Source organism: Rhipicephalus sanguineus, chromosome 1 (assembly GCF_013339695.2).
Source record: "Rhipicephalus sanguineus isolate Rsan-2018 chromosome 1, BIME_Rsan_1.4, whole genome shotgun sequence".
Lineage (NCBI taxonomy): Eukaryota > Metazoa > Arthropoda > Arachnida > Ixodida > Ixodidae > Rhipicephalus > Rhipicephalus sanguineus.
In genome coordinates this window covers 202,138,911-202,160,854 of record NC_051176.1, presented here as the reverse complement: position 1 = coordinate 202,160,854, position 21,944 = coordinate 202,138,911, and the positions used below count along the sequence as shown (strand labels likewise).

Genomic DNA, 21,944 nt, shown 5'->3' with positions numbered 1-21,944 from the left:
ACTTACGCTAACATTTTGTATAGTACTCTGATCGCTTCGCTCATTGTGTACCATCTACAGCGCACTGAAAGTGAGAGCGCACGACTGCAAGTAAACGCGCGGATGCGAAGAGCGCGCGAAGGGAGGCAGGCCCGTTCGACGGACGATCAGCGGCAACAGAGGCGACAAGTCCGCTCATCGTCGCGAACGAGTTCGCGCACGCAACGTCTCAACCGAAAGCGCTTTCCCTCTGCTTGTTGACCGTCGTGACACGAGTCGGGAGTCGCGAGTTCCGTGCCGGCATGCCGTTCGTGTGGTGGCTGGCCGGCCGCCGACGCCACCGCCGCCGCAGGAGCCCATATCCGACCTGCTTGGCCCCCTCTCAGCATGCGGACGGAAAAACTGCGCATGATTCGCGGTGGAGGTGATGGGGAAGGAAGGTCCCCGTCGTGACCCCCGAGGGTCACGCAAACGCGCCACCGTACGTGACCCAGATTCGGAGAGAGCGAGCCATCCTACGGTTCTTGAGGAGCGCCGCTCAGCCGTCGCATTTCCATAGCGAGAGTGAAAGCCGACCGGATCACAGCTCCTCCGGAGATGCTTCTCTACGCAGTACTCATCTTCGTCGGCCTCTTGGGCCTCGGTGAGTCTACGCCGTCGCGGCGGTGATCTTCAGCGTTGCTCACTGGCCGGCATGCGGAGTGCCCAGCTTTGATTGGACGCTGTCTTGTCCATTTTGCTACCATCGACGCTTAGGAAAAAAGAAAAAAAGCCCGACTATTTTGGTTCGGATGGTGCACGGCACCGAATAGCGGTTTTCGCTTTCGTACACCGTGTACGTGGCCTTGGCTGTGTTTCGTTGCCAAACTTTTTCCGTTTCAAGGTGTCCATTCAGCTTGGTTCCTTACGGCGCCCAGAGGCAAGATTATGTGTGAAACTGCCGCCGTATCGCGATAGTCTCGTGAGAAACATGCATAACGAACGCGCATTCTCGTATTCTTATAAATAAGAAGACGCTTTCGCTTAGATTGTTAGATGTGTTCTACCGACGTCCATAATTTCTATAATGGGGTACTTTTCAGTAATACTTGCTCTCCCTCCGCGGGCCCACAATACAGCGCACAAGCCCTATCTGATTAAAATGTGCTGAAAACAATGTAAACGCAACATTTTGCTTACGCTATTTCAGGTGTTATAAACATCTATTACGTGTAAATGGATTATTTGCAAAAGAAAAAAAAATAGTAATAACCGCAGTTTCTTCGCGACACAGCGTTTCGCGGGGGTAATAGAACGCTACATCACGCTGTAGTTCCGTATGAACGCCGGTTCAGCAAAGTGTGCTTCGCTGTTATGGCACTCAGAAGAAGGTTGGACCCAGGCGGGCCTGTGACGCTTGTGTCCTCTTTCTTTTCGGGTCCTATATTGTAACCTCGTTTGATAAACCGTTATAATACGCATACACGTGTTTCTGCAAAAACATTTCTTGCCGTTTATTATAAAATGTTACATGATTGCGTGAGTGATCGTGCGATATTGTGTTCTCATGCAAAGGGCAATAACATAACAGAGAACATGAAGGTCCCGCTTTGCATGAAAAAGCATTGGAAGATTTTCTCACATTTATTTGGCACATGGAGTATTCTACAAGAGCCTCCATCGAGCCAGCGATCTCTGTTTAGCGTTTTGAAGTCGCAGACAGGGCCTCTCCTCCAAGAGTGGCGGCGTACATCCTGCGAAAAATTGTAAAATATGACTTTATATGTCGTTCTGTTGTATAAGTGTAAATTTTTTTTTTAATAGACTAGTTATTTTTACTACACCAAATCACCATTTCTGTACCTTTTTTACGTGATGCTGTTGCCAGATTGTAATGACGTTTGTGCAATCCCCTTTGGGCGAAATATGGAAAGCTATTCGTCTACAGATCCTATATTTGTCAGTTAATCCTGTGTTTCCATACCCAGACAAACACATGTTAATTTTCATCTAGAGTGATTACATGGAGATTTATTTTCCTTTCTTACCCAACTGATGTAAAAGTGACGTTCGCGTGATTGCATATTAACCTGTAACGCAGTAACCACGAAGATGCTTGCTAAGTGAAACTGCAGTTGTGTAACAATTCACTTATAATAAAGGTGTATAGTACATATCTGTGTACGCGATTTTGCAAGTTCTGTCTAGTGAAGGGTAAAAACCACGACATATGATTATGAGGCATGCCGTGTGGGGGACTCCGGGCTAATATTCACCACCTGGGTTTCCTTAACGTGCACCTAAATGAGTACACGTGTGTTCTGGCATTTCGCCCCATAGAAATTCGGCCGCAGTGGCTGGGAATCAAACCCTCGCCCTCGAGGCTAGCAGCGCGACGACACCTTAGCTGGGTCAGCAGGTAAAAAAAAAATGTGCGGACGCTGAGCTGTGGATGAATGGAACCCTCTGCTTACAAATTTGAATCCATTTCATGACTTGAGACTACTGCGACCCGCACAATCACTTTTACTATTACTGCGCATGCTTGACGTGCTGTGTTCCGTCAGCAGTAGTGAGGGAAAATTATTCTATACCATATTTATTTTCATCAATTGAGTCTGCAGCGCCTTGGAATAAAGTTTTGAAACCTTGACACATTTATTGATGACGCATTGTGATTCGGGACTGAATGGGATATAGCGGAAATGAAATCAACTATTGCGGTTGAAGAGAAGAGAACGAAATCCTGTTCAACGCACACCCGGGGACAAAAGTCCCCAGGAGATGAGCTGCGCACGCAGGCGCAAATTTCTGGAGTGGCAATTTGTAACCCTTCTAATTTAATTAGTGACCGTGTAGCTCGCAAAAACTATACAGCAGACTGAAGCATTTAATTAAAGGCTTTGTTCTCGTGCTGAGCAATAATTCAGCTATTTCTCGGATCTCGTGCCCAGGGCACATTTGTACCCGATAGTAGATGTACAGACGTTCCCCACAGCGAGAAAACGCGATATTTCAAGCATGCAGGCCGTTACAAGCGCCCGCTATCACTTGATTGCGGTCTTCAATTCACGTTGAACTCGCTCGTTTGCAATATTACCGGTCAGCCGCCTCGCATTCAGTTTGCCGAGGGGCGGAACGTCGCTGTGTGCACACCGATCATCCTCACCCCACCGCAACACAGACTCCGCCAAAATACTGGTTTTTTCGTTTCGTGTAATCAATGCAATAAAGGACACGACATATTCGTGGCCTCCGACACCGCGGACCGGTTCGTTCTGTCACTTATGCACACGCTGTGCAGGATGAGAGCTGTGAAAAACGTTCCGTTAGCGTCACAGTGCGTTCAATAGACTCCACTTATAGATAACCAAGAACGCCCGCGTTATTGGAACCATGACATCACGCGGTACCTCTCAGAGCCACTGTTACAATTCAAGGAAGCAAATAAGTGAGGGGGAGGGCCGGATTTACGCATAGAGTGATTGTCGTGATTATTTTTTTTCTATTAAAGCATAATTTTAGTGAAAGCTTCGACATTCTTAGGTGACGTCACTGTCAGAGCGTTCTGTTATCTACGGCAGTAATTGGCTCAGCTTTGCTTCATTGGTCGGACACATTGAAGTGAGTATACACTCGACACTTGATCACCAGCTCGCTTCTTATCGAGCACATGCCAGGCAATTCGAAAATTGTGCAGCAACCTCAAAAAAAAAAAAAAGCACAAAGAAAATCAAATATTATGCTACAGCCGAACCTGCATTCAAGCATAAGGCATCTCGGTAGCTTTTATAACTCTAAAACTCAGCTGCCTATATAGTCTTCGCGGTCATTCTGGGTGTTTTTCTTTCCGACGCGACCAGGGGTTGTTAGTACAGCCTATCCGAGATTGCGAAGGAGCCATTGTCTCACTCTTCGGGCGGAGTGTGCCAGCTCATGCCGACATCGTGTGCTCCTTTGTGAGCACTTACGCGAGCTCGGAGGACGCCGTCTATATGGCGCCCCCAGCCGCATGAAACGCCACGCTATCAGCTGCAGCGACGCGTTGATCATTGTTGATGAAGGCCATGCATGTAGCCATACATGTATGATGCCATACATGTAGAAATACGTTGGCGGTCTTAAAGAGGGACACACTGTTTTCGCTATACGCAGCTCATGTGTTCAGCGAGCTGAAAGCAAAATGAAAACGGTCAAGTTTGAACATCATCAGAAGGCTATGTACCTTTTGTATTCACGCAGCAGCTTGTCATGTATTCCGAAAAAAAAAAAAAACAAGCAAAGCTAATTGTTGAAGCCCGCGATGGCGACCTTGTTCAAATCTCGTTCTGCTTCGTTTGCGTTTATTTCATGACACGTATCCATATCAGCTCAGCCCTGACTTTGGGGATGCTATCGTTAAAAAATGGGGTGGTCGCGGTACTTAGTCAATTGTCGTCTATTCTGGTCACTTCTGGTGTTAGATGCATACCACGACGGTCGAAAAACAGCACACGTAGATTGTGAAAAAGGAGAGCTAACTTTTGCAACACTGTAGCGGAAAACTTGATGAAATCGCTTAGAAGGAAAAAAATACTGCTCCAAGCAGGCACTATTTTCAGGTTCACTCTCGTAGCCGATCGAGTTCGTTTTTTTGCGGTGGTGTCGGTATATACGGTTCACTTACCGTGACCAATATTAAGTTTCGGAACGAGATGAGCTCGGTCCTTTAAAATTTACTTTAAATTACGTATGCTTGTCAGAGTAACGCGATTTCTGAGAAATAAAAGGCGTAGATGGAACCTAACTGTTAATTGCCTTTTAATTTTTTTTTAGTTTATATATATTTCCTCTGCCTGCAGCCATTGGATAGTGTAGGATTACCACCGATAAGAAAATAAATTCACGAAGCTTTTTCATTTCTTAAACTGTTATTCTTTGGCTTTCGCCACTATGTTCACTTTCACGAATGACTGCGCCCTTTCTGACGAATCACTCTAACGCACTTATTCACTGCGTTGAATACAGGAAAATAATTTTAGGTGTCTCACGCTCATTAGAAACAATAAACAGCTGTCATATAAGCGAAGGGGTGACGAACGTTCCTCCGCTCCGCTGTAAAAATAATCTACGCCGCTGCCACCTTCCGCAATCTTTTCCCCTCAGCCGTTATTCGAAAACGGGCTCCTGAATCCCACATTATACATGACGCAATAACTTTGCGTAAACACTTGGGCGGCGCAGCTTTCACGCCCTTCATTGAATGTATGAAATGCAGTCCGCCGCAATATTTTGCATTTACTTCCCCACATTCGACATGCGTATAGCTGGAGATCGCCGTGGGAGCATTCCGGATATTCGTGCTGAGTGTTCTATAACTATTTCTTCTGAGCAGGCGACCAAGACCACTCGTGCCTAACTGTGTCTGACGAAGATTCGAAAAAAAAAGAAAACGCCCTCTTAGAGGTCCGTTTTCGCGCTCAGTTTTACTTTCATCTCTCGCTATGCATTGGCAAGAGTCGAGGTGGGTGGTGCAGCAGTGCGCGTGCGACACTAACGCTTTCTGCGTGGTGTGCAACAAAACGAATTTGTCTCGCGTTATGCGTACTTTTGTCGCCGCTTCCTTCGCAAAGTTGAAAAAAAAATGCGCAACTTGGCATCTGGGTCATCCACACACGCATTTCCTGAGAGCTCATGTCGAAACGACACTTCCCTCGTTCGTGCACGCGGGTCGGGGGCTTTGTCCCCAAGTTCATTTGCGATGCGCGCGCCACGAAAATTAACTCCGCGGCTACATGCTGCATACTCACAGACGCAGTCGGTGGTGTTCTATAGCAACAAATTTTTGCTGTCGTCTACGCACGCACGTAATCTGCGAGCGGTAGAGGAATGTCGTGGTAAACAGCAAATGAGGTATACCTATATATAGAGAAACATGTGACGTCAGAAGCGCGTCTGCTCAGCTTGCCTCTCGTTGCCCAGTGGAGCTGTATCGTATAACGGTTCGGAAAGCGATTCCATTCGCTTGCCCTCAGATCATTGACCAAGTATCGTGCTTACGCCAGCAATATAGCGATTCGATTTAGCGGTTCGCTTTCCGAACCGTTATCAGATAGCGCACCTGATCGCCTTCTGGGCTCCCATATACAATTCGATGCCGTGGACCTACAGACGCTCACGATGAACGACAAATAAATAAAAAAAATCGCGGTGACATTCGGGAGCGAAGTTGAGCCCCGAATACTTCTGTGTGAGGCCGAGAAAAAGGCTGCGTGCGTATGGCTGTCTCTGGGGCAGGAGCTTGTTATTCGCGCTCCTTAGCGGAATCCACTCGACGAGACTGCTGATTCTCGAGTAATGACGTTCTGTACCGTCGCGGAATGCAGTCCTCATTACAGGATCCAAGGTTCGCATATGTATTCTCGCCTACGTATGAGATTCCGTCTCTTCTTCGTGACCAGTCTGGCCCGCTTCTTATCGACGCGATGCATCGAAGACGGAGTACGGGGCGAATTCAAGGTTGCGCGCGCCTCTTGCGATCGCCTGTCCACGCGTGTCACTGCGACGGGGAAAACTCGTTCCGTTACTTGCTCAGAATTAAATGAGGCAAAATCACAGCTGACCTCACGCAATGCGGTGCACGCTTCTCTCTCGTATATATACGTACCCGGTGGGTCCGCTATTCCATTAGTGCATTGCAGCGGCCATCGCGACGTGACGCATGACGGCTGTTACGAACACAGGAGAATGGACATGGGGATGTATCTATTTGACTTGTTGGATGTATTTGTTGTATCTGTTAGACCTATAATGATCTCACGATGTTGAAGGCCTACGTGCCTTTGTCCTACAAAATTATGAAGAGCCGAATGAAAGCAAGGACTGCATATGCTGTCCGAACCATGCAGACGTACCAGCAACGTGTATCAACTTCTGTTTTAGTCGGACGCGTTCCGCTCGCATGCTGCTGCATTCTAAACAACTGCAGACTCCTAACCTGCAGATTATCTCATCGATTCTTTTATACTGAAAGCGAACTATACTGCTTGAAACAAATAATTTCTAATGTACTTCCAGCGACAAAAGTTAATTCTTATATTGTGAGATCTCCTGCGGCCACACGGGAAAGTGAAGGAGTCCACATAAAATTAAATGCTAATTGTTCCGAAGGGCCATTTGATTTCAGGTTACAACATTTGTGCGTATAAGGCTGTGTTCTCTGAACTTGTCTCGTGGCAATCACTCTGCGAAGGACACGAAATGGCCGCCAAGGCGACACAGAGTTCTGATTGGACAATGGATTCAAGCGGTTGAAGTGGACCACTCAAAAACCATTATGAGTGGACCATTCAAGAATAATTGTTAAACTGGGCCATACAGCCGCCTGATGTTGGCCGTACACCCGTTCGTGTTTTCCCGTGGTCGTTCACAGGGCACTCGTCGGAATGTACGGCAGACACTGTTATATTAACACTGCCATTTTTCAGCCCTCTTGACCTGCGCTACTGCGAAAAAAAACACTCGTCAGATGCGGAGGTGTATTATTAGCATACGTGTAACCCACGCATTGGCGGCTCCGCTGCATGGGTCGGCGACGCGTGTGCGAAGTTTCTGGGGGCGAGTCGGTGTTGAATCTTCGAATCCAGGCGCCAAACGACGACAGCAAAGACGACAGAGGCTCCGCACGTACACGCACACACTAAAGCGACTAGCGTTACTTGCTCCCATGGACGGTGCGTATATAGCCTTGGCTTCTCAGCTCTGCGTCGATTATCTTGGCAAGTTTTCAATACGCCGCGCGTCGCCGCTGCGCTGCGAGGTCGCGAAGTGATGTTTCGTTACTTCGCGCCAGAAATACGATTCCTCCCGAGCTGCGGGATCGTCGTCGTACGGTGCCCAGAACACAGTGAGATAAGTTGGCTCTTGGTTCTCGCCCCCAGTTCCCTCGTGTGTGCGTGCGTTCTGGTCATTTGCGCTCGAGCGCGTGGCACACGTCATGCAAGGAGCACGTAAGAATTAGGAGGTAGTGATGTTTCTCGCAGAATTGAGCGGGATGAGAATACAGATAAATCTATTGGCGCAGTCTCGTCAACATGCATGCCGACTGCCCTGTATACGGGCGAACCGTGGCTGTAAGGAAGTAAAAAGGAAGATGAGGAAAATACCTGCGTAGGCATATCGATAAGCGGAGAAGTCAGATGTAGTACACAGACGTGAGCGGAATTGCGAGGCTCTAACGTACACGTATAATTAATTGCGCCTATATAATTATACGCGCTGCCGGCCAAAAATGGAACGCGGTAATGGCAGCGCGCGGATGAGTGCGTCCATGAAACAGCGCCATTTAATAGACGTTATGGATGCGTTATTGCATGAATGTGCTTGCACAGCGACAAAGAATAGTGGTATATACTCTGACCAACGTGAAACGAAGGAATTTATGGCATACCGTGAAAAGCTACAGAAGAAATACGCACTCATAACGTTCTGGAACCACTCGCAAGTGTTGGAGAGCGCCTGGCAAAAGCGTGAGAGAACAAGTGAGAAGTTCAAAGGCATGCTTATGACGCGCATGCACAAAGCGAAGTTTCGAGCCAAGGGATCTGTGAAGCATTCGTGGGCAGTTTTCGCCATTGAACGCATGCTTCAAGCCTAAACAGATAACACAAAGCCTTGACCGCTGTAAAAGACTTGACCTACGACCGCTTTCTCCTGTTGAGTCGGCGCATCCAGCGATCGTAAGAGGCGATGCATGCATGGGTTCCGTAGATGAACGGTCTGCGCAAAAGGCGAGCACGCCCCTTGTAGATTTACTGTGTCAGAGGTCGTCAAAGATATGCCGAGCCCCTTCCGAGGTTAATGTTGTTGCAAGTTGTTGGCTTCACTTAGCAAATAATCGTTTGAGCACTGAGCGGTGTCGTTGTTCGAAACGGATACTGTTTGGCGTGAGCGGTCGAGTGCGAAGGTGCCGGATGTCTTCGTGTGCCTCTTTTTCCTGTTTTACTGGGAAGCTGTTATTGCGTCTAGGTGCGATAGCGAATGCGCTCTCTCATATGCCAAAGATTTACAGGTAGAACTATTAGAGTTGGTGCAGAGAAATATTGAAAGGAATGTCGGGCTTATTAATGGCCATGGGTGTGCAAGAATAGAAACGAATCGGGTGATGAGGTGCGTCAAGTGAGATGACCAAATTTCTGTAATTTTTTTTTTTTGAGGTTCTTGAGGAATTCAACTGTGCGTGACTTCGGAACTGTATGTAGCGTGTACGAGAATGAAAACGCATGCGTTAGGATAATGTGCGTTAGGATAAACATGCCGGAAAATTTCAAACAGAACCTTTGGGCCAGCACCAAAGTGCATGAACTAGAATTCTAGTGCGCTTTAACCAAAGGCAATTGTGAAATGCACTCAACAGATCAAGATTATCGTTGAAATATAAGCCGCATTTGGAGGAACATTTTGGGGAGCTTTAAGTTTACATACATTGGTAATGTAAGAAATTTTCAAATAGCTTTAAGAGCCTTAAACGGGCTCCTTGAGCAAATAATGAAATTTTGGAAGTGAGTTTCTAACCAAACGCGGCTAAATGTTTCTGCTCGAAATTTCGCACCCATATACGGGAGACTGTGGCTCTGCAGTCACACAATTCTAGTTTTCTAACTAAGTGTAAACTAAATATTTGCGCTGTATCCACAAAATCCATACTTGAAAACTGTTTCCTAATTGCAAAACAGAAAGCAGCTTTAATGCAAACAATGTACTTTACGCACAGATGTATGAATCCTCGTGAATATTTGTAGAACTTCACTAGCATGCCTATCGTGGAAAGACACTGAAGGCCAACAGATACTCCATATGACGAAGTATGTAAATGAATTACTGGCCCACGTGAGTTTTCAGTTTTAGGGTTCCCGTGCAATACAGTGGAATGCTCTTCGTATATCTGTCGCATCTTTATTGCGATAGCAATTATATGGACAGTCTCGGCTGGATTTTGCCGTCGCCGTCATGCACCGTATATGTATAAGTATATATATATATATATATATATATATATATATATATATATATATATATATATATATATATATATATATATATATATATATATATATATATATATAAAAGCCCCAAAGAAAAATAATTCAGAAAAATGCTTCCGAAGCGCGGAATAGGACCAGGGACCTCTTGCTCCGCAGCGAATGGCGCTAACCACTACGCCACGGAACGCAGGTCCTCCACGTAGCTAACGGCGAGCGTTATATACACACCCTTTACCGCTGGACGGACTCAGAGACGGTCGGCGCTTATAAGCGTTTCTTCATTACCAGCGAGATGGCGCTAGGAGCGCGACGGGCGCATTTAAAAGTCGTCGGCGAACTCGCTCGCTTCTTATATTTGCGCAGCGAGAACCTTGGCCTTCCGCTGTCTTCTTGCGCGGTTTTCTCGTGGTGAGGGCAAGAGGGATGTTTCAATCTTTCACCGTGATGTCCGCGCTCATGTTACGGAGCGTACGAAAGTCACTCGAGCTCAAGAGACGCCGTTAAACGAACAAACAGAAGATGAGCGCGAACTATCAAGTGTCACAGCTTGACACTTGAAGCACGCTAGTTTCCTTCGCTGCTTCGGCCGCCTTTGCAACAGGAGCGCTGTTCAAACTGAGAGTATCCACTGGCGAGCTTCACTTCGTATAGCATTAGTTTCTTGCTATCGCATTAATTGCTTCGCCCTTGCGGCGAAACTGTGATTTTTTTTGTTTCTGTTGCTGTTGTTATTGTTACAAAACTTTTGGAAACGTTACTTCGAACACGATACTGTATACGTTCGAATGCGTATAGTTGAAAAGTGCTTCTGCAAGGAGAAACCGATGTACGGAGGAGCGTAAGATTATACGCGCTAGTGGCTTCGACGCAACTATATACAGGCAGGAGAAGTGAACTTTTGTCAACACTTTCCTTTGAAACGGAAGCTAAGGACCATGTATGACTACGAATAGGCAAGAACACAAGGTATCACACCTTGAACAGTCTAGCGTCTGGCTTTCTCCTAACGACTGCAAACACGAGACTATTCTGCCGTTCAGCCCACGCACCGGATCGAAAGTAAGCACAGCTGAGCAGGAAAGCTGCGTCTACGAAATTTTCATCCGCTTGCCAAAATCCTTTTCCCGTCTCGTCAAGGACGAAGTCGTTCCGATGGTAAAAACCATCTACACCGTATCTGGTCTGTTGTAAGATTTACTGCTCAATGCTTATACACTTCTTGAGTTCATTGCTGGACCTGCTTCATAGCTTAGAATAACAGAGAGCTGAGCTAGTTGGTAAGTATTCATTCCAAAAAGACAGGGCGTGCAAACACGGACACAAGTCTTTTGGAATGACTGCTTCATAGGCTGCTTGCAAGAATAAATTTCTTCCGTACACTCGGGGCCGAATTCACAGAACCGCAAGTGCCTGATTCGTCGGGTGCCTTCGATTATCTATCTGCGATCTCACATGAAACTATTCAACGTGCGCCCTGTTTAGCGAACCCATGACCTGCAGCGCCGCACCCGTTCCAGGAAGAGCACCACCAGAACACGCCGTCGTATAGCTCAGCAAGCAAGGCGTCGCACAGATATATGCTCGAGGACGCGGGTACGATTCCCGGCCACGGCAGCCGCACTTCAGTGGGGGCGAAATGCCGAAACATCCTCGTACTTATATTGAGGTGGCACACATTCAAGAGCCCCAGGTGGTCGAAATAAATACGGAACCCCCTATATATGGCGTGCCTCATAATCACACGTGGTTTTTGGTACGTAAAACCTCATAAATTATGTACGCCACTGAAACGAGCCTGTGTAGATGAATTTGAACCGCATTTCAGGGAGGTGCTCCAGCCCTAGTAGTACGCTTGCTTTCATTACACATATGCATCAGTGCAGCTCGATCGCATGGCGGAATACGAGCGCCTTCATCGCGTCCATGAGTCGAACCTGTGACCTCGTGCCAGCCAGCGCTTGAACACACAGTCTTTGAAACACGCCAGCGGGCTTTTGTGTGGCTACGTTTGTCGACAAGTGAACAAATGCGACATTTTTCTTCCCGCTCCCTTTTTTTTTCTCTCTGTAAATAGCGCAAGTTGTTGAACAAAGCTAACAAAGTAGATACGGAACCGATCTCGCGCACCCTGACGAAGTACGGTTTGTTCTCGATAAGTAAAATGGAAGTTTAAACTTCGAGCACTCTTACGGAATGCGCACATTCGTTGAAAAGGTGCGCAAACGAATATTAAATGAGACCCGCAATTTTCTCACCCGTTATGGCTTGAACAGAAGAGGGGACGATTATCGCGCGCAACAGTTACGGGACGAAGTATATGTAAGATGATAGACGAAGCAGCTGTCCTGGCACTTCGTCCCGAATTACGAGCTGTTTGTCCCCTCTTCCAATAGCCAGTCTGTAAACGTTTTATTTTCTTCTTATTTTCAGTGAGTGAAGCCTGAACGATAACTCTGTTCTGTTGCTTTTGTGACGCCTGAAAATGTACGCCACAAGATACAAATGGCGGTGACCAGTCTGGTGCAACTTCTTCTCTCGTCTTCATCACGTTGGCTTCCTTTACTGCACTAGATGGGCCAGCGTGCGTCAATCTCAGGGACAGCTATCGCACTGAATTCACGCTCTATCCAGTTTGCATTAATCTGCCGACCTTAATTGGGACAATGATCAAGTTCTCGCAAATACGACTTGCCTGAAATGGTGCGTGATGCAGCAGGTGCGCAGTCATGCGCAATTTTGTCCGTTGTGGAAGTCATGCCGTTGGAGGGTTAGGTCACTCCCTTGAGAACTTGAGCTTCTTTTCTGCCATCTAATACCACTTGATTGGCAGTAGGTACGTAAAGTGGATTTTCAGAATGAAATGCTGGTATAAGGGCAGCAGGCTTTTGCCACCACGCAGGCCACGGCAGTGAAGGATCGTTGTAAAGTACGAATCAGCATATATGCACAGTCACGTTGAAAGATAGGTGACGCAGCGCGTGGCTCCAGAAAAGGACGCGCAAGGGCAGACTGATTTTCGTGCTCCTGTGTCCGAGAGACACGCGCTAACGCTGTGCGATGGCTCCGTCCGCTCCTCAGGCCGGTGCCAGTGCACGACCAACGGCTACTTCCCGCACGAGACACAGTGCGACAGCTACTACGAGTGCAAGAATGGCACGGTGATACAAGGTTTCTGTCCCGACGGGCTGGTCTTCAATGACGAGTCCAGCTACAAGCATCTGCGCTGCGACCTTCCATTCGACATCAACTGCCAGAACCGGCCATACTTGCGTAAGTCTCCGAAAGGATACCCCCGTATCCCTTCGGCTAAGCCCTGCACTGATCCTCACCCACGAACCGCCCGCAAAACACACATTCCCAAGACTAGACCCCCTTATACCCTGTCTGGGCTTCAAGCCTGCGAGTGAAAAGAGCTCAGAGAAATTCCCTGTCGCCGCCCCGCATGGCGGCTCCCTAGCGCAGGCTGTACATATCCTCCCCCCATCCGCCCCCGCTTTTACCTGTGCACGCTTTGCCCTTGCTTCATGCAGCATATGAGAAACAGGGAAGGTTAACAGGAATGGATGTCATTTTCAATCTTGTACCGAGGAAAAAAAAAGAAAAAAAAACAGGAAGAAAATAAACATGCTCTCCAGTGACTGAACACGTCTGTCTATATTTTTCTTTTCAAGTAAGCATCGGGAATCCGTCACACATTTTTGGGCACCTCATCGTATCGCATGTGCGCGGACGGTTCACGACCATATCGTATGACAGATACTTGCCCACGGGACGTGGTAGCCGGCGGAGTACCGACAAAAAACTTTTGCCTTTATTTGTTTCGCTTAATGGATAACTGACGGTCCATGAGTTACGCTATGAAGTCTCTATCACTCGATAGCGCCGTCAATAAAAATTTACATCAGTATTTGATGCGAAAAATTCAAAGCGCGTGCTTATTGCAATGCGGCTTCGGGTTTGAAGCAGGCTTCATCGTTGCGTGCGTAACGGAAATCGGTCAAGGGGGTATTACAAACCACTGGCGCGTACGTCAGCCAGATCAGTTCACCGGTCGCACGGCACTCTGCGACCATTGAAAGCAAATCAGTAATTTTGTATAGTCAAAGATAATTGTGTGCCGTTTGACAACCAATATAAAGACAACCTACCTGCTCGTCTCGGCGTAGTCTAAAATTAAGAAAAAAGTATCGCCGTGTAAAGTTGAGAAATGGTATTTGAAGCCTTGCAAAGGTGTAAACGTGTAATAATTAAACAAAGCAAAACATACTCTATGCCGGGCTGCTTTCGCGCTGGGCGAAGTGAGTGCGAAGTGGCCGTTGGTTCCTGTAAGCGGGATGCGCATTTCTTCTATCTGCTTAGGACTGTATAGATAACGTGTCCTTATTTCGTTTTTTTTCGTTTTTTTTTTAGCTATATATGAGTCATTCAACATGCGCCTTCAAAGGCTGGCCCAGCTAGATTGTGCAGTGATTCAATGACTCAGATTCAGCAGTTTCAGCGCTTTCAGTGGAAAGAAATAACATTGTTCGGACAAGCGAAAAAAAAGTATCATCCCCATCAGAGAGACGCTTGAGCCTCGCTCAAATAAGGTAATCGCGCTAAAGTGCGTGAATCAACACGGTTACGACCTACTCATACCAGCAAAAAAAAAGATGTCAGCCCCACGAGAAACGACTATATAGGCTTAAAATGTAGTGTATTTCGTAAATATAATAAGTCTTTTATAAACGTTTGTACTGAGTATGTTGGAAATTGTGCGCGGCGCGGACAGGAAGACGAAGAAGGATAGTGGAGTGAAGGCTGGACTGTCGTTGGACTGTTCGATGTGTACGCCATGTTTAAGACGGTATCGCGCTGAGCGCCAATAAAGACTGCAGAGGGATTTTCCCACAGGGTATACGTTACACACCGTCAACGTTTACACCCATGCGATATTTATGGAGAATGAAGCTGTACTACCTGCATGGAAAGCTGGGTGAGTTGGCACGTATGGGTGGATGGGAGGGGGATGCGCGCATGCATGGGCTGCCTGTATATAGATGCATGTGTGTGTGGGAGGGGGTACGAAGTACGTGTGCATGTATTACTGATTACCAGGCAAGAGGGGATGCCCCATTAATTTTCTGCGGAGGGGCACGGCCCTCCGAATACCCTGACTTTAAGCCCTGCCCTTACACGTGTAACTGTGTATCAGCGATTAATTCGCATCTCGAAGAATGTTGTGATGCGAGCGAATGCTGACAACGTTGGGCAACGACCGCGTTCGTTTACTTTTGTTGTCGCCTGCTGTGCGATATCCGCGTCGGGAGTTCACGTTGGTCAACCACGGAACCTCATAGTTTGAAGCTGGCTCTCTCGTTGAAACTGTTTTCGACGACTTTCTGGATTTTGTGCTGACGCCGGCAGAACGCGACGGCGTACTGCGATATGCTGAGCTCCCCTTTTTAAATGATTTAGATAACGCGATAACTGAAGGAAGGTAGGAACATGGGAGAGGGGTGTTAACCAGTATGCTACCCTGCACTGGAGAAAGGATATGAAGTTTCTGGAAAACTATTAAAGGCCCTTAAGCGCAGAAAAGCATTGATCGCCACGCGTTATGTCTATCACAGGCACGTCCAGCGCCATTCGCATTGGACGTGAAGACATAGGGCGAAAATGTTGCTGCTTGCCTGGTTGAGTTGATTCTTACCTGTACGAATTTGACAGTTCGGGCAATTAAAGAAGAAACGCCGGAAGAAAATGCAAAGAAACGGTTGAAATGACATTAAACTATTGAAAGGGTGTAGCGGTTCATTTATCGCCGAATGCGCAAAAAAGAAAATAAAGAAATAAACGAGAGCAAGCGATAAAAAGTAACCCTCGCAATATATCATGAAAAGACTCGCATGACCCATAACTTTCATATATCCAGTAAGCCAGCATGACATGTGGAAACATGCCAGTTTGCATATCATGTTTCGTATTGACTTTTGGATATCGGGGTCCTGAGACACGTGTTTTTCCCGACAGAGGGATATATGTCGAGCACAGGTTCCTTAGCACTGCCCTCGTTGTACGCAAATAGTCCACTTAAATAGCATGAACAAGAAAAAGTTTTGCTGAGTGATGTTGATTCTCTCAAAGATACCGAGCCAACGGAGCATGTGAGCGAAGGTTTATTGTTTTATTTTTATTTGCTCTGAACCCTAGGCTATGTAGAATATACGTCACTTATACAAACGAAACGATGGCATGTATTATCATTGTCCGATTTTTATTTACTGTACCTATACTCAGTGCCTAACGTCATTGGAAAACGTGATCACTGTAAAGGAAGGAGCATATATCAAAAAGGAAAGAAAGCTCGTGCGTGGTGCCATACGCCGATACTTATACGGCTGATGGCCAGAGAACTCAGCATGCCCTGCGCTTGCAGAAAACAAGCGGTAAAGACCGTGAGCGGCGAAGGTCTTCGGGGGCATTCGCTATACAGTGAGCGCTGTCTACGAAGCACAGAGGTCTTTGTGGTCACGGACGCCCAACGCACGTCCAAGCCAAAACATGATCTCGCCCTCGAATGTTCGGGGTGAAAGGAGAAGGAACAGAAGGACATGAGACTGGTACGCATCGGCTTTGTAAAGAAATTCTCAAGAATACAGTTAAAGCGAGCGTAATTATCTTTTTAAAAGTAACGCTCCTTACTTGTCTTCTTCATTGCCGATTTGCATGGAGATAGGAGAGGGGCAGGTGCGTGTCGAAGAAGAATGGATGACACGGCCGTGTTTGAATCAATGATGTCATTGTTTAGTGTGGAAGCAGGCAGCTATAGTAAATGCACGCGTCACGGGGAAGAGACAAAGCAGGCGGCGTCGGGTAATGCATTCTACGGCCTCGAACGGCGCTGCATGGCCTCCCGCTGTTTTGGAGTTGTACGCATATAGGAGTTGTGCTTTGAGTTAAGAAGGGAGAAAAGACACCCTCATATCAGCGCCTATAGCGGGACAAGTGGGTCGCCCACGGCGGGTCCAATTCTGGTGGGCGCGCATATGCATGGTTCAACAGCTGCTCGCGAGGAGCGTCTTTGGAGCTACGCGTCTGCCTGTATATTACAGAACCAGCGCAGGGCGTGGGCAACTGCCCCCGTCGCTGGGGTATGTACGCGGATCAGACCAACTGCGGCAAGTTCTACAACTGCGTGGACGGTCACGGTTTCCCCTTCGACTGCCCCGAGGGACTGGCCTTCAACGAGCGCCGCGGAGTCTGCGACTGGCCCGACCTGGTAGAACGCTGCGACGCCGAAGGTAAAGCACACGTTTTTTTTTTCTTTTAATATCGCTCTTTCGAATTGCGCTCAGGCATGCGCGTCACAATTCCAGCCAAGCGCGCATATTTCGGCAAGCAGCTGATTCTTGTACGCGGAACCTGACCGTTAATGATTTTCAGGCTGTCTTCAACGTTGTCGCAAAACAGCGTTTGTTAGCTTCAGTTACATTAGAACTTACTATAGCTTAACAGTAGCGTTATGGACTCAGTTCGATCTTTTATTTTCTCGTGGAACGAGCAGAATTGTTCTATATAAAAAACGTAGCATTAATTACATGACTACTGGTTAAGTGCCAGAAATTGTTTGTGCTGTTGAAGCACTCGTACAAAGAAATCGTGGTATACTGTGCACGGAGGCACGCTTCTAACTAAATTTGACCCGAGTCCGCTTAACCTAGTTCGTGAGAAATAGTTGCGGGCCTACAAAAAGCAAGCCGCCCTAAAAGCAGTAGAACGTGATGAAACCTTAACGCACCTAAACGTGTACTTCGACTACCTGCTTGTTTACAAGTTTCAGTTTTGTTCTTCGTGAGGCGTGGGTAGTGGGATGCATTGCAAAAGTTGGACGGGAATTGTTACATTGTCATTAGAGTGGTCCTGCCTAAGCAATATTGAGTGCTTGGGGATACGCTTTAAAGTTTACCGGGAGGAAGGGTCAATGCCGCTAGCGTCGGCCGCTATTCATTGTTAACCGCATACAACAGTTTTCTTGTTTGTTTTTTTCGCGGACCACGTCGGTCCACTCTATCGACCGCACATGAGCTGAAGATAGTGATCGATAACTGGCCAGTGTGATTGAAGGACCGGTCATCGGGTTGCATGTATTACTGCTCTAATTCATTAATCTTGGGAATTTGCAGTGCTCAGGAGAAATCGAGTTTCATAAAACATTGGCCATCCTGCGCAGCACCTCATACACTTTAGCTTTGAGTACTTGCATTACGGCGAATCGGTTATGGCTATCTGTATCTGTATATTACATCGGATCATCAGTGGCCTTTACCAGCGTTCTCTTTAAGCTCTCAGGTATGCAGTGTTTGACATCGTCACTATAACAGTAGTGCCTCAGCGGATGTCGGTCGTCTGACTTCATCATAATTTGACTATTTATGAACAGCAGATGCGTGCCGTCACGATGACTAACTGTACTTCACAAGAACTACACCTAATGTGATCGTGTGGTTTATGATAACACCACCCAGTCAAAAGTTATTTACCGGGTGATAAAGCTTCAATATGTATAAAATGCAGAACATTTTTATTGCGGTTTTGGCATTATTTTAGCTTTGACACGTTGCACAAACCTAGTGAAGGTGGGCTTGCATGTTTAAAGGGCCACAAAAGTGAAACAATGAATGAATTTAGACGGATAAGTCATGCTTTGAAAACTTTACTATTTCAACATCATAGGTTTATTAATAGAAGAGAAAGTGAAAGCCAGTGTATCATCTTAAAATTTAGCGCTGAAATCAGCACATAATGTTTGCGTGACATCACCGATTTCAATTGCTTTTATGTCTGTTTTTTGTTTGTTTTTATCGTGTTTTGGCCTCATTCACTCAACAAAATTTCCTGATACTTGGTACGTTAAGCCTCTGGCCCCCTCAGAGGCCAGTGTACTTCATTTCTACCGACTAAGAACTCTGTAGGCCCTAGCAGACGCCGTTAAAATCTATGACGTCACAGCGAGTTGTTGCGGGAACTTAAATGTGACGACGCCTCCTCACTTTTTTTTTTTTGCGCGCGCGCGCTTTTTCATTTACCGAGCGTGTTCTCGCGGCAAGCGTTGTGCTTTTGTTATTGTGAAAGGGTAATTTACTCATACGAGAAAAATCGTTTTCCTCTCTTTAATGATCAAATCTGCGCTTATTGATGCGCTTTGCCTCGGTACATACAAACAGTACAGCAAAGCCAGCTTGCAGTTTTCAGTGTCCGCTGCATATTGTCAAGTGCATTTTTCTTCAATCTCCATCTTTGCGTGCTAGAGGTGCCATGCTGTTGAGCACTTAGAAATTCATCAGCGCTGTAGTGTGAAGAAAGTGTATCGAAAGGTAAGCTTGCGTATAAGTTAGTTGTAGCTGTAGAGAGCGAGTACGATCAATTAGTGACTATGTACCACTTAAAACAGTAGTACATTAAAACTCTGAACGTGTTGCACTCCCGCCGTGAACGACGGACAAGCGATTCTTGCGAACTGTGAACGATATACATCTGGTGTCAATATTCCTGCAGCGTACCTGGGCTTCCAGTGTCCCGAGCCGACGGCGTACGAGCTCCAGGACTTCGTGAACCCTCCGTACGCACACCCGCGCGACTGCGCCAAGCACTTTGTGTGCGTGGCCACGTACTACGGCAAGCGACTCCCTCGTCTCCTCTCCTGCGATGACGGCACTGTCTTCAACCCCTCCACCAGGACTTGTGACGACCCCGTCAATGTACCCGGCTGGTACGTCGCGTGCACCTGCTAAACCTGCTAACACACTTCCTGGAGACTTGAACGCGACCTCTAAAGGAATTTGCCTATGTGATCCTTTACTCAACGGTTCTACCAGACTTGTTTCATTGCAGAATTTAGAAATTAGATGACTCAGGAAAAAAAAAACAAGAAAAACAGGTATCTTTTGGAATAACGTATTTTCTGAACATGGAAGGAAACAGATAAGCAGAATGGAAAGAGGTTAACCAGAAAAGCGTCTGGTTGGCTATTCTAACTGAGGGAATGGTTAAGGGGAATAAAAAGGTAAGCGAGGGAGGGGGGGGGGAGAGAAAATGTGCGGTGCATTTGCGCATTCGTGCGCGCCTGCATTACTTAGTAAACGGCGTTCGCACAGGCCAGTCGTCTTTTCTGAGCGTGGAAAGCCAAAAAAGAAATACAGTCAAACTTCATCCAACATAGTGAGGTTGTATTTAGTCATATCCTATAAAGCTAACAATGGTGTCGCGCTTTTTTTAGTAGGCTGTAAAGATGCATTCGAACCAGCATTTTATCTCTTTTTTTCGGTGTCATGCTGTGCGCAATATCTCCGAAGTTTGTTGGTCTCCTGAGCAGCAAGGATGACACCATATGAGGGAAAGAACTAAGGATTACGTGACAAACCTCATGCAAAATATACCGGCCAAACTATTGGTCGTGTCATGGTAAAGTTTAGTGAGACGCGCCACCGTGCTGGGCGCGCTCAGCGCATGCCCTCGCAAAATGACAACGGCCCGACAGCAGTGTGCTACTCCCGCACTCGCGCATTGCAGCGAATACGATGAGCGTAACGACTGAATTGGCACAAGCATGTCAGGAAAAGACGAGCCCAAACGTAACATGGCCATTATTTTAGCACGTAGTGGCATCGGATTGCTTCTTATCGAAAGGTAACAAGGGGAACGACGTAAAACAATAGGAGCTTATAGACTATTTTACGGGTGGGTTTCGGTGCCGCCATGTTGGGCTGTTTAACTTGTCCTTTCTTATCTTGAACAAGTAAAAGAACAGCGCTACGGTAGTCGTATACACATGAAAGCGGTTCGGTTTGTGCATTCGGCGTTTGCTGGCCTTATCAGTTCACGTCACGAGATAGAAAATAAGAAAATATTCGTTTAACAGCCCAAGGTGGTGGCGCCCACATGTCTTACGTAACATAATCTATAGTGCGCCCTTAATTGCAAGCGATGACTGTTGTCTTTTTTTTTTTTTTTTTTTTTACAGCGAAAACTACTATGGTGCACAGGAGGATCCTTTCAACAAGCGCCAGACCGTTCGGCGCCAGGGACGATGAGAGCGGACTGCTTGGCTAGATCACTTTGATCGCATTTTCCTGACCCATTAAACTGTACACAGTGTTCTCCCTTCAGTCACGCCCTTTTTCTGCATGTCCATGGATGCGCAGCAAAAGGCTGGGAGGTTCGAATAAATTTTAAGTTTCATTAAGTCAAGCTGTTGGCGTTTCAGTGGTGCGCATAATTTCCGAGCCTATATTAACGACGACCAACACGCTGCTGCCCATTAGCGGTGGTCAGTGTAGTTTCGACTAATATTTCGTCGAAAATTTTGGTTGTCACTCCGGGCACCGTGTGCTGTTCGTACACTCTAAATCAGGTCCCGCTTAAAGTGCTAGATATAGCCAGGAAACCGGGCATTTTTTCCTCTGGTTTCCTCGATATAACCAGCATTTAACCAGGACCTGATTAAGAGTGTACGGGTTGTAAGCACTCTAAAGGTACGTCTCTAGATCAATGTGGTAAACAGACGAAACGTTCGGCTTATTCTCTCTGATCACTTTGCTACGCTATGAGAGAGTGTGGAATGCCCCGTGGCCTGCGTTGAGGTGTTCACCTATTTCTAACGTTTCTCCACTATAACACAACTTTATTTACATGAGGAGCACAATGATCGCATCCATGCATATATACACCGATGGTTCCGCTACGGCCAGTAGCTCAACCGCCGCAGTAATAATTCAGGCAATATCTGTCAAAATGCAGCTGATGATATACTACGCAACATCAACTATACAGCTGCTGAACTAGTAGCCCTTCGTGCAGCTCTTCAGTTTGTCACAGAAGAACCACCTAATTCGTGGTCTATCCTTTGTGATTGCAAAGCAGCCCTATACAACGTTTGCTTTCCGCTTTACGTCACGGCTCACATGAGCAGCTCGTTGCCGAAAT

The 21,944-nt window shown here is 46.8% G+C and overlaps 1 protein-coding gene across 1 annotated transcript; it reads left to right on the top strand.

The window, feature by feature from the left end:
• Positions 1-367: 367 nt before the first annotated feature.
• LOC119405610 (protein obstructor-E) lies at positions 368-21,209 on the top strand. The gene is made up of 5 exons (XM_037672445.2): positions 368-622; positions 13,059-13,250; positions 17,075-17,263; positions 19,518-19,731; positions 20,983-21,209. Exons 1-5 carry the CDS (start codon positions 577-579, stop codon positions 21,050-21,052), a joined length of 711 nt encoding a protein of 236 aa, XP_037528373.1. The 5' UTR covers positions 368-576; the 3' UTR covers positions 21,053-21,209.
• Positions 21,210-21,944: the final 735 nt, after the last annotated feature.